This window comes from Mercenaria mercenaria, chromosome 15, assembly GCF_021730395.1.
Source record: "Mercenaria mercenaria strain notata chromosome 15, MADL_Memer_1, whole genome shotgun sequence".
NCBI classification, from domain to species: Eukaryota; Metazoa; Mollusca; class Bivalvia; order Venerida; family Veneridae; genus Mercenaria; species Mercenaria mercenaria.
The window spans coordinates 62,838,428-62,849,739 of record NC_069375.1 but is presented as its reverse complement, the minus strand read 5'-3'; the positions used below and the strand labels follow the sequence as shown (position 1 = coordinate 62,849,739).

At 34.2% G+C, this 11,312-nt stretch overlaps 1 protein-coding gene across 1 annotated transcript in view; it reads right to left on the bottom strand.

Moving 5' to 3' along the window:
* Positions 1 to 336: 336 nt before the first annotated feature.
* LOC123556584 (syntaxin-6-like) overlaps positions 337 to 11,312 on the bottom strand; it is a 29,042-nt gene continuing 18,066 nt past the window's right edge. The window contains exons 7-8 of the mRNA XM_045347413.2: positions 8,660 to 8,754; positions 337 to 7,415 (exon numbers count right to left, since the gene is read on the bottom strand). Of these exons, the coding sequence (XP_045203348.1) occupies positions 7,339 to 7,415; positions 8,660 to 8,754 (172 nt within the window). The 3' untranslated portion in view covers positions 337 to 7,338. The remainder of the gene's footprint in view (positions 7,416 to 8,659; positions 8,755 to 11,312) is intronic.

Here is an 11,312-nt window from a genome sequence, read left to right as displayed (position 1 = left end):
GACACTTGCCTTTTATAACAACAATTTGTCTGTTCTTTGTCTGCTTTGGGTTTAATTCTGTTTTTCAACAGTATTTCAGTTATGCAATGGCTGGCAGTTAAGCTAACCAGTGTTCTGTACCAGTACAAACCTGTTATCTGCCAACTTCCCCACATGAATCAAAGGTGGAGTAGAATGATTTCAGATACAATGTCTTATCAAATTGTCTTGAGAATCTAACTTTTAACCCCAGGATCCATACTCTCCCTACTGGGCTAAGCAGACATTCACAGAAATACGCTTAAATGGATAGTCATATAAATGATAAAGCATCTAATTCATGTAGATTAATTTTAGTTGACTTTTCAGTACTATTTTGCTACATATCATGTATTCTAAAGGCAAAACTCATCAAAACTTAACTTTAGTCTGGCAGCTGTTCATTTCAGAGGGATTTCAATGTCACATATTACTTCAGTGTACAAAAACTATTTCAGCTATCTCAAACATAACATTCAAGCAAAATTTTATGTGTGACTCTACAGTACAATGCATGGCACAATGTAGATTTTAATCATAATAGACTTCAAGTTTCTTATAAAGAATAAATCTTATCTGAACATTCAACCACTCAGATCATTTGTGACATCAACCATTCAAAAACACAAATTCTTTTGTTTCAGTTAATATAATTTATGTGTTTCCCTCTGGAACTAATGCTGAAAGCAAACATCCATATAGATTGAGTCTGAAACAAAATATGTCAATACTGCTTCATTTTAACTGAAAGGTGATAGGATATATATCATTTGCCCATAGGGCAAAGAGGTTGCTTCTTGAAGGCAAACATTTGTACCAAGTTTCTTGAAAATCTTTTTTGGGGTATACAAGAACCAGAGTGGACATGAAATACTACCTATCTGACCTTTGTTATAACCAGACAACCTTGAACTTATATGACTGAAAGATGCAATCTACACATTGTCTGTCTATGGTAAGTAAACATGTGTGCTTAATTATTAGAAAATCCTTCAATAGGTGTAAAAAAATTAAGAAGCTGACACAGTTTTGAAACAAATAGATGGACAGAAAAACCCAAAACAAAATTATGAACAGACATAATTTTATACTTTTCTTAATTTACTTTAAGTTTGATCAATGAGACTTAATAAAGTTTAGTGTAACAAACATAGGTCAGTTAAAAAAATCAAAATCAAAATGCACTTCTTCAGCAACCATGAGCTTTATATGACAGTAATAAAACAAAAATGGCACTTTTTAATTTGTGACATTTCTCATTTCTCAACCATAAAAATACCAATACAACATAATACAATTTATATTTTGTAATAATTGTAATAGATACTTCAATAACAGGTTTTAAGAATAGATGTATTGAAAAATATGCATGGGTTCTGAAGTGGACATACAGTATTGCTCAAATTTAGGAGCAGAAATATTACAGAACTCCTTCGATTAAATTGCAATATAAGTCTGTGCTATTAACTGGTCTATTGTTCAACACCAAATTTTTCCGGGCCGAAATTAAAATCTTGAAATACAGCATTATGAATTATTTCTGATGTCATGTAAAAAAATACACACTGTTTTTGAACAGCATGCCATCCAGTACATATTTTCCAATACAACATTGATAATATTTTCATCGCATACACTTTTACACTGAATGTATAATACCCCAGTCAAACATACGGCGCGAATAGCTATGTCTAGCCACGGATAGAAAGGTAGTAATCCGTATCGATCCATACCAGAGCCATATGGACTGGTACGAGTTGATACGGATTACTACTTTAAGGAACGACTCAGGTACGGAGTGATACAGATAACTACATTTCTATTCATGGCTAGACGTAGCTTTCCGCGCCACGTGTGACTGGGGTATTACACAGTAAAAATCTGTCACACAACAATCATTATAAAATATAACATCTTAATAATACGGGAAAATAGTCATGTCAACAGGATTGTAGAATATTTCATAATTTTTTTAAACTTCATGAATATCGAATACACACAGAAATTAATGGTGATATGTATATTGTAGTCTCCTGATGACAGTATACTGATTAAGCTGTAACGAAGGCAATTACGCAATTCTAGAAGCAATTTACTGACTGTAAGAAATCTATAAAAAAAGCACACAGAGGCTCTGTTTATTTATCTAATACCGGTTTATTGTCATTTTTAATATTATTTATATCAGGTGAAAGAAGTTAGTTATCCCACTGTTTGATCAACATATTCCATAAGTTTTTTCTTCTTCCTGAATTCTCATTAAATATAAGGTAATACCATTGATATAATTATCATTCTAAAAAATCTCTGTGAGTGGTGATCATGGGTGATAGGAACTTGTTAAATTTTCAAAACACCTTAATTAGTTTTGAACTAATCATCAAAACAACAATTTTTGAGGGTTTTTTTTTTTTTTTTTTGCACACAAAAAGAATCAGTATCAACTTCATTTGTATATTAATTCTTATTAAACACTCTGGATAGTTAAGCTGGCATAAAAGCAACATTTCCATGCAATTGTCTGGTAAAATTTTGTGGGTTTTTTTTTTCAAATTGTGATTTGGCCCGATTTTTACACTTGGAAAATACATATTTGATGATAATATTCACATTATAACTTATAATTTTATAGATCTAAGAAATATAAAAAGATCCTACTACCATACTTGGAGACCTTTAAAATGATGTACAGATTAAATCTTGACCTTTCAAAATAAAACCTCAATTTAAGTAAAACACTGATACAGATTACACGAGGATTACATGGCTCAAACAGTAACCAGAGTATCCTGCAGTAGTACTAACTCGTGCACCACTGTTACTGTTAATTTCCTTTGATCAAATTGTGATGGTAAACAAATGGGTCAATCATGATTGAGCTTACAACTGTACAGTTGGTGCTAAATATGAAAAACTATTTCCTGTTTTTTTAATAAGATTTAGAATAATTGCATTGAAGTCAGTTAAAAAAAAATTCAGTGGAATGTATATTTTTCATTTTGTTTACTTTGAAGAATTACTTCAAATTGAATTCACACTTATAATTTGTTTAAAAGTGCTCTATTGTCACATACATTGACAAAACATACAATTATAAAGTAAAAAAACACACTGAAATAAATAAACATAGCTACATAATATTAGCTGTGTGTAAAATACATATGCACCACATAGTCAGAAGTAACTGGTGTGTAATATTCTGTAACCTTGACCTTATTCTCCAAAAAGGTATTAGGTCATTCTACTGAAGACAAACAATCATGTTATGCAGTTTTATGACTGTAGACCCAAAAGTTCTCCAGCAATTGATCAGAAACCAAGTTTTTGTCTCGATGTCACTGTGACCTTCATCTTTGACGAAATGTCCCTTTAAACAGTCATCTTCTCATCATAGACAATCAACCAAGAAGATTTTACATTCCTGGCCGAGGCATATTCAAGTCATTAATCAGCAGACATTTCTAGTCTTAAAGTCACTATGACTTTCACCTACCAAACACAATAACTATTGGGGTCATCTAATGACCATGAGCAATCATGTTATAAAGTTTCAAGTCTGACCATTGTAGGCCCAAGTGTAATCTATTTGTTGATCAAAAATCAAATAGCCTATTGAAAGATCCACCAATATGAGCAAAACAAAATGCCCTCTATTCTTTCAAGGGCAGGAATAAATATTTTTAGCATCTGTGCATCAACAACTGAGAAAATGAATAGGAAGTACATGTATAGCTTACTGGCCGCCTTAACACAATACACACAAACATCAATTAATGGTAAAATATTTTTGAATAGATAAAAGTACTTTTAATTATTAATGAGAATGAACATACAATTAAACAAGAGGGCCATGATGGCCCTATATCGCTCATCTGTTGTCATTGCACTTGAGGACAAGGAGGTCCTCAGAAAAAATATCTAAGTTCAAAAGACAGGAACAACAAAGGAAAGAAATCTAACCAAAAAGAAAAAAAAATTCTTACAATGGAACAGATATGTCAAAATACACCTAAAAATTGGAGGTACCATCCATATTGTACCATAGAAAAGTGGTCTCGGTTTTTCCCTACGGCCAATAGTAAAAAAAGTTACTAAAATAAGCTATTTATAGTAACGTAAAAGGGAAGTAATTAAAAGAAAATTATTGTAAGTGATCAAAAGAAGAAACTGCCAAATAAATCTGTTGACATAAATGAAATTTCAGATCAGTATCTTCATTAGTTACAGAGATATACCCATTTTAATTTGAAATAAAGGGAGGTAATTTGACATAAAATCAGTCCATAGTTATCTACTTTGATTGGCTCAGTCCAACTAATGACAACAATGAAATTTCAAATAAGTCCTATAAGTACTTACTGATATAAATCCATTTTGACTACAATCAGGGGAGATAATCAGATATAAAATAACTCTGGAACCTACCATTGGATCTAATTTGTCATGGAATCCAAGATTTATTGTTGTTGAAGATATTTTAGAAGTCTGTATCAAATAAAACCATAAATGAAGACTCTATATGGCTGCAAAAGCCAAAATAGCCAATTTTGGACCTTTAAGGGGCCATAACTCTGGAACCCATGATGGAATCTGGCCAGTTCAAGAAAGGAACCAAGATCTTGTGGTGATACAAGTTGTGTGCAAGTTTGGTTAAAATCAAATCATAAATGAAATTGCTATTGTGCAAACAAGGTCAAAATAGCTAATTTTGGCCCTTTCAGGGGCCATAACTCTGGAACCCATTATGGGATCTGGCCGGTTCAAGAAAGGAACCAAGATCTTATGGTGATACAAGTTGTGTGCTAGTTTGGTAAAAATCAAATCATAAATAAAGCTATTATTGTGCAGACAACGTCAAAATAGCTGATTTTGGCCCTTTCAGGGGCCATAACTCTGGAACCTATAATGGGATCTGACCAGTTCAAGAAAGGAACCGAGATCTTATGGTAATACAAGTTGTGTGCCAGTTTGGTAAAAATCAAATCATAAATAAAGCTGCTATTGTGCAGACAAGGCCAAAATAGCTGATTTTGGCCCTTTCAGGGACCATAACTCTGGAACCCATAATGGGATCTGGCCAGTTCAAGAAAGGAACCAAGATCTTATGGTGATACAAGTTGTGTGCAAGTTTGGTTAAAATATAATCATAAATAAAGCTGCTATTGTGCAGACAATGTCAAAATAGCTGATGTTGGCCCTTTCAGGGGCCATAACTCTGGAACCCATCATGGAATCTGACCAGTTCAAGAAAGGAACCGAGATCTTATGGTGATACAAGTAGTGTGCCAGTTTGGTAAAAATCAAACCATAAATAAAGCTGCTATTGTGCAGACAAGGTCAAAATAGCTGATTTTGGCCCTTTCAGGGGCCATAACTCTAGAACCCATAATGGGATCTGGCCAGTTCAAGAAAGGAACCGAGGTCTTATGGTGATACAAGTTGTGTGCAAATTGGTTAAAATAAAATCATAAATGAAACCACTATCGTGCAGACAAGAAATTGTTGACGGACGGATGCACGCACGCACGGACTGACGACGGACGAAGGGTGATCACAAAAGCTCACCTTGTCACTATGTGACAGGTGAGCTAAAAACAAGTTTTACCTTTACCCTGCTAATGGCAAGTGATTTTGCCTTTGCGACCAGTGAAGGCCAAGATCAGCCTGTACATCCTGATCATGGTCTGCACCGTTTGCTATTCAGTCTGTAAATTTTCAGTGAACACCCCTTCTAATAGTAAATGGTACTGCCCAAAATGAATGACAGACCAGTCCATTTTTAGAAATTAAGCAGGGTGAAGGTTAAAAACCAGCCTATAAATACTAGAATCTGATTGGCTGTTCAAGAACACAATCTTCAATTTGACCAATGGCAAGACTGTATACACAGACTGGTCTCCAAACATTTTTTTTTTCAACTGGAAACTAAACAACTCGAGTTTTTTTCAAAATGTTGGCTAAATTTTCTTTCAAGGTTACGTTCTGCATCATTTAACCTAGAATAAAAACTGCCAGGTATTCAGGAATTTAAAAAATATTGCAAGAATAAATTACTTGTGACACCTGATTATGCAATCAAACTGATTCAATATTTTAACAAAAGTATTTGCACTTGTAACTATTCCAAACAGTTTTTCAAAATCAACTTCAAATGCATGATACCCCATCAATAGGGTTATATTTTTCAAAATTAAGCACATCAGACTCATCAATTCGAACGGATGACATGACAGGAAAATGTGTAAATTTACAACTTTAAGAAGATGTCACGCACTTACGATTTTCCCGTAAACTCCAATACTGAAATCTTTCTTGAGGACTTCTTTTCTTTTCAATCAAGCATACAATCCTACCATTTTCACTGACTTACTTTTTTAGCATACTATGATGACTGAAAAAATCTGATCAAATCTCACATAGATGGAAAAAAAATTGAAATGAACAAAAGAACTACCTAAAGAAGGAATAAAGAAGGGTTTCTCCCTCCCCCCGACCCCAATAAAAAAATTGGGGATGGGTAGGGGTGGGGGCAACGAAAAGTATCATAAAATGGTCAAACTTCAGTACAACCTCATTCCAGAAATAACTGGCTCGAAGTTTATCTTCAAGCAAACCGAACAATTCCATAATGCTAAAATACCCTTAACAAGCAAATCTTTGGTATCAAAAATTACAACTTGTAATTAAGTAAAATCACTTAACAGATACAGATCAGTTTATACAGTAATGACCTTGTAACTGTTATGGTCAAGGTAATGAATCCTTTTGTAAGAAGACCCTCCACTGACATAAAAATACCAGTTACAGGTTTATAAAATTAAGTTTGGAGACAAGTCTAAACACTCTGAGACCTGATTGGTTGTCTCTGAGCACACCTTTAAAATCAGCCAATGACAGGGCAGTATTTGAGACTGGTCTCCAAACTCAGTTTTATAATCTTCAAACCATGTTTTAGTGATAAAAACTAAAAGGTATCTTGGAATATGAGTTTTAACATGAAACTCTGTTTTAAAATCTATGCGACTTAAATATTGTGTTCCAATGAAGACCAGTCTCAAAACACCAGCATCTGATTGGTTGATTCTGTGCTCAATCGTGAAATTGACCAATGGTTGACTTGCGCTTCTTTCAAAGACTTGTTCTGGAACACAGTTTTATAACTGACTGAATTATGTCTTTTTCCGTCATGGTGAAATAAAGAGCCGTGAGAGCATTAACCGTGTGCACATAAGCTGTAGGAGCGCGATCTGTGTGAATGGCATATGGGAACTACATCTGTGTGATGACGAGACAACAAGTTATGTGAGCATGACAGGAGATTCATAACACGATGAGCAAAATGACGACTATCAGTAAAATCACTAGTAGCACTCCGATTGCACAACATTGTCGCTTATCTGAAAAAAAAATGAATCAAGGCTAAATTATTTACGATCTAAAAATGGTGTTTCATACAACTTAAAACAATTTATGATAATGCCAAGAGGGGAACTTGCATTCTCTTCTACTTTAAAAGCTGTGAAGTTGCAACCACAGCTGCCATGACTTAATTCAAAGCTGGACAAAGAGTCTGCAATTTTCCATCTGCATTATATACTGTTAACTTTACCCTGTCACAGCAAATATTGGAATAAAATACTTGAAGAAAACTGTTATGGTGCGTAAAAGGCTCATAAATCATTAGTAAGGTATGAGCAAGTTAAAGACGGCAGCAACTGTTAAAAATTCTGAATTTAATATTTCAAGCGGCAAATATGGATAAACTAGATGCCAATGGGCAACATGTCCAGCACACCCTTTGACCCCTAACTGTGACCATGACCTTTGAGTTAGCGTCTTTCTCATTGAATTAAACATTCAAGCCAAATACAAATAAGATTCTTTAATGCATGTCGAAGTTATGGGCTGGACAAGATCTGACATGACATTTGACCTCCAAATGTGACCTTGACCAAATAGCCAAGATTTGGACAACCATGTCTTTGCTTCCACAAGCGGGCTAGACAAAACTTCTGTATCAATATATCAAATGGCAAATATCAACAAAAACATTGACATCAACTGACAAATACTGACTAAGCATCAACTCTTATGCAGAAATCATAACAGATTGAGAAGATTGAGACAATTCAATTTGTAATAACGGGTCATGTTTGTCAATGAAATCAATGAAGAAATTGTATACTACTAGAAAGTAATAGTTAAAACAGTGTTTTACATTTATTTACTGTTCATATTTTCATTCAATTTTCTCTTACTGATATTATTGATATTCCAAATTTCAGTACCAGTGTGCCATTTCCTTGTACATATAGCAAACATGGACAGCACCATAAGCATGCAATATATAAATCAATATGCGTGAGTGTGACATGTCCCAGTGGTAACTTTGCGTATCCTTCCCAAATTCAATACTAGTACCAAATTGTTTTCCACGAGTTAATGACAACTTTTCTACATTGAATCGAAGATGGAAAACAAGTAACTTCAGAAGATAAAAAAGTAACATGTTCGTCTCAACCAGGTATTAAATCTGTCACTTTATTATCTAGGGCTGTCACATTGAAATTGTCAAATTAGATGACGGGACATCTCCTGATAGTAAATAAGAAGAACATCAAGCACTTCTATAAACTGTTACCTGAAGACATATGTAAAACTTTGGCCATTTTCTTCATCACAGTGTCCATTCTGGATTCTGTCTTGTCCATTTCATGGTGAAAATCATCTAACATTCTAAAACATATTAACATACAATAATAATAATGTGATATATCCCGGGTTGTCCGGGATTGTCCCAGAAATTACATACTCCTCCCGGTGTCCCGGACAGTCTTAAAATTTCCCGGAAAAATAACAAGAGCTGTCCGTAAGACAGCCAAGCTCGACTATTCGAAATATTGTCACAGAAGCAGGAAATTATTACCCAAAATGTTAAATATCAAAAGAGTTTTAAGTTCGAAAGGGGACAAATAATTTGACCAAAATACATATCAGAGTTATGGGACTTGATGTTATCAACTAGTTTTATAACCCCGAAGAAACATGTTAAGTTTCAATTCAATATCTGCATTAGTTTTTGGGATAGTAACTTGCATGTAAAACTTTAACCAGAATTTTCTAAGTCCAAAAGGGGGCATAATTTGCTCAAAATACATGTTAAGAGTTATGGAACTTGACCCAGTGAGGTTGGTAATTAACACAGAAAAAGAATAAATAAGTTTCAAAGCTATATGCCTTTTGGTAATAGCTGTATGTACTTGCACACAAAACTTTAACCAGGATTTTCTAAGTCCAAAAGGGGGCATAATTTGCCCAAAATACATGTCAGAGTTATGGGACTTGGTGCTATCAACTAGTTTTATAACCCCGAAGACACATGTGAAATTTCAATTTAATATCTGTAGTAGTTTTGGAGACAGTTACCTGCATGTAAAATTTTAACCAGGATTTTCTAAGTCCAAAAGGGGGCATAATTTGCCCAAAATACATGTCAGAGTTATGGGACTTGACCCAGTGAGGTTGGTAATTGATCTAGAAAAAGAAAAAATAAGTTTCAAATCTATATGCCTTTTAGTAATAGCTGTATGTACTTGCACGCAAAACTTTAACCAGAATTTTCTAAGTCCAAAAGGGGGCATAATTTGGCCAAAATACATGTCAGAGTTATGGGACTTGACCCAGTGAGGTAGGTAATTGATCTAGAAAAAGAAAAAATAAGTTTCAAATCTATATGCCTTTTAGTAATAGCTGTATGTACTTGCACGCAAAACTTTAACCAGAATTTTCTAAGTCCAAAAGGGGGCATAATTTGGCCAAAATGAAGGTCAGAGTCATGGGACTTGGTGCTATCAACTAGTTTTATAACCCTGAAGAAACATGTGAAGTTTCAATTCAATATCTGCATTAGTTTTGGAGATAGTAACTTGCATGTAAAACTTTAACCAGAATTTTCTAAGTCCAAAAGGGGGCATAATTTGCTCAAAATACATGTTAGAGTTATGGAACTTGACCCAGTGAGGTTGGTAATTGACCTAGAGAAAGAATAAATAAGTTCCAAAGCTATATGCCTTTAAATGATAGCTGTATGTACTTGCATGCAAAAACTTAACCAAGGTGTGACGCCGACGCCGACGCCGACGCCGACGCCAGGGTGAGTAGAATAGCTAGACTATTCTTCGAATAGTCGAGCTAAAAATACAGAAACAAATAAAAATAATCCCCCAAAAAAACTTGTTTTTGTCTATAATTTGTTAACTTTTACACAATAAACAGTCCCCGGTGTCACATTGTTTATTCCTAATCAGTTTCATGCCCTTGAGCGGGACACGTGTTGATTAAGCCCGCTTTGATCACGCGACGATCTTTTGATGACACTGATTAAATTACAGTCAGTTATTATGATGACCCTGATTAAGAACTGACAGGATTATGCAATCAATAACTGTTTTATGATAGTTAAATTAGGAACAATAGTCGTAAATCTCTTTGTTTTTAGCACGTTGGCGGTAAAGCTACATGTAGCATTTATGGAAGAGATTATTAAGAACGGTCAATTAAACGATAATTATTTTAAAAGGTTGTAATTATTTAAGGTCTAGATTGATTGTCACACATATTCTAAATTAAAATGCTGAATGCCTTTGCCGACCGACCAATGAAAATTGACCCGACTCCAAATATTTTATATTGTCGATTTTATCTACAAGATTTATTTTATTCCTTTAAGGATTCAATTTAATTATTAAATAAATGTTTAAGCTTTAGAATGATACCAAATTAGCTAGAATCTAAATCACGATGACCAGGTTGATTCTTCGTATATATATAGTAAGTCTCCTAATTCTGTTCACCTCGGGAACGCAATAAATTCACGTGCCGAACTATAGATGTTTTACCCGTATACATGTATTTACCTCCCTTAGAAAGCTAGACGACATTTGCCGCAAATTAATACAAGCGAGTGAACAATGTTTATCTCAGGAAACTACATGTATATTATGATATTTTTGCATGAAACAGACGAATACCAATGTCATGGTGTATGTCCCGGCCAAAAGGTAAAAATCCCGGAAATTTTAACTCAGAATCCCGGAAACGTTCTGAAAAATTATGGCATGTATGCATATTAATTTATCAAACATTAGTTTTTATCAGGTTAAGAATCCATTTATAACTTTAACAAGAGCACCGCCTTGCGGGTGCTGACGCTCATCTGATTTTTTTGTATAATAGAAATATTGTCCTACCCATGATTTTCTAAGTCTAAAAAGGGCCATCATTTTTGCAAAAAG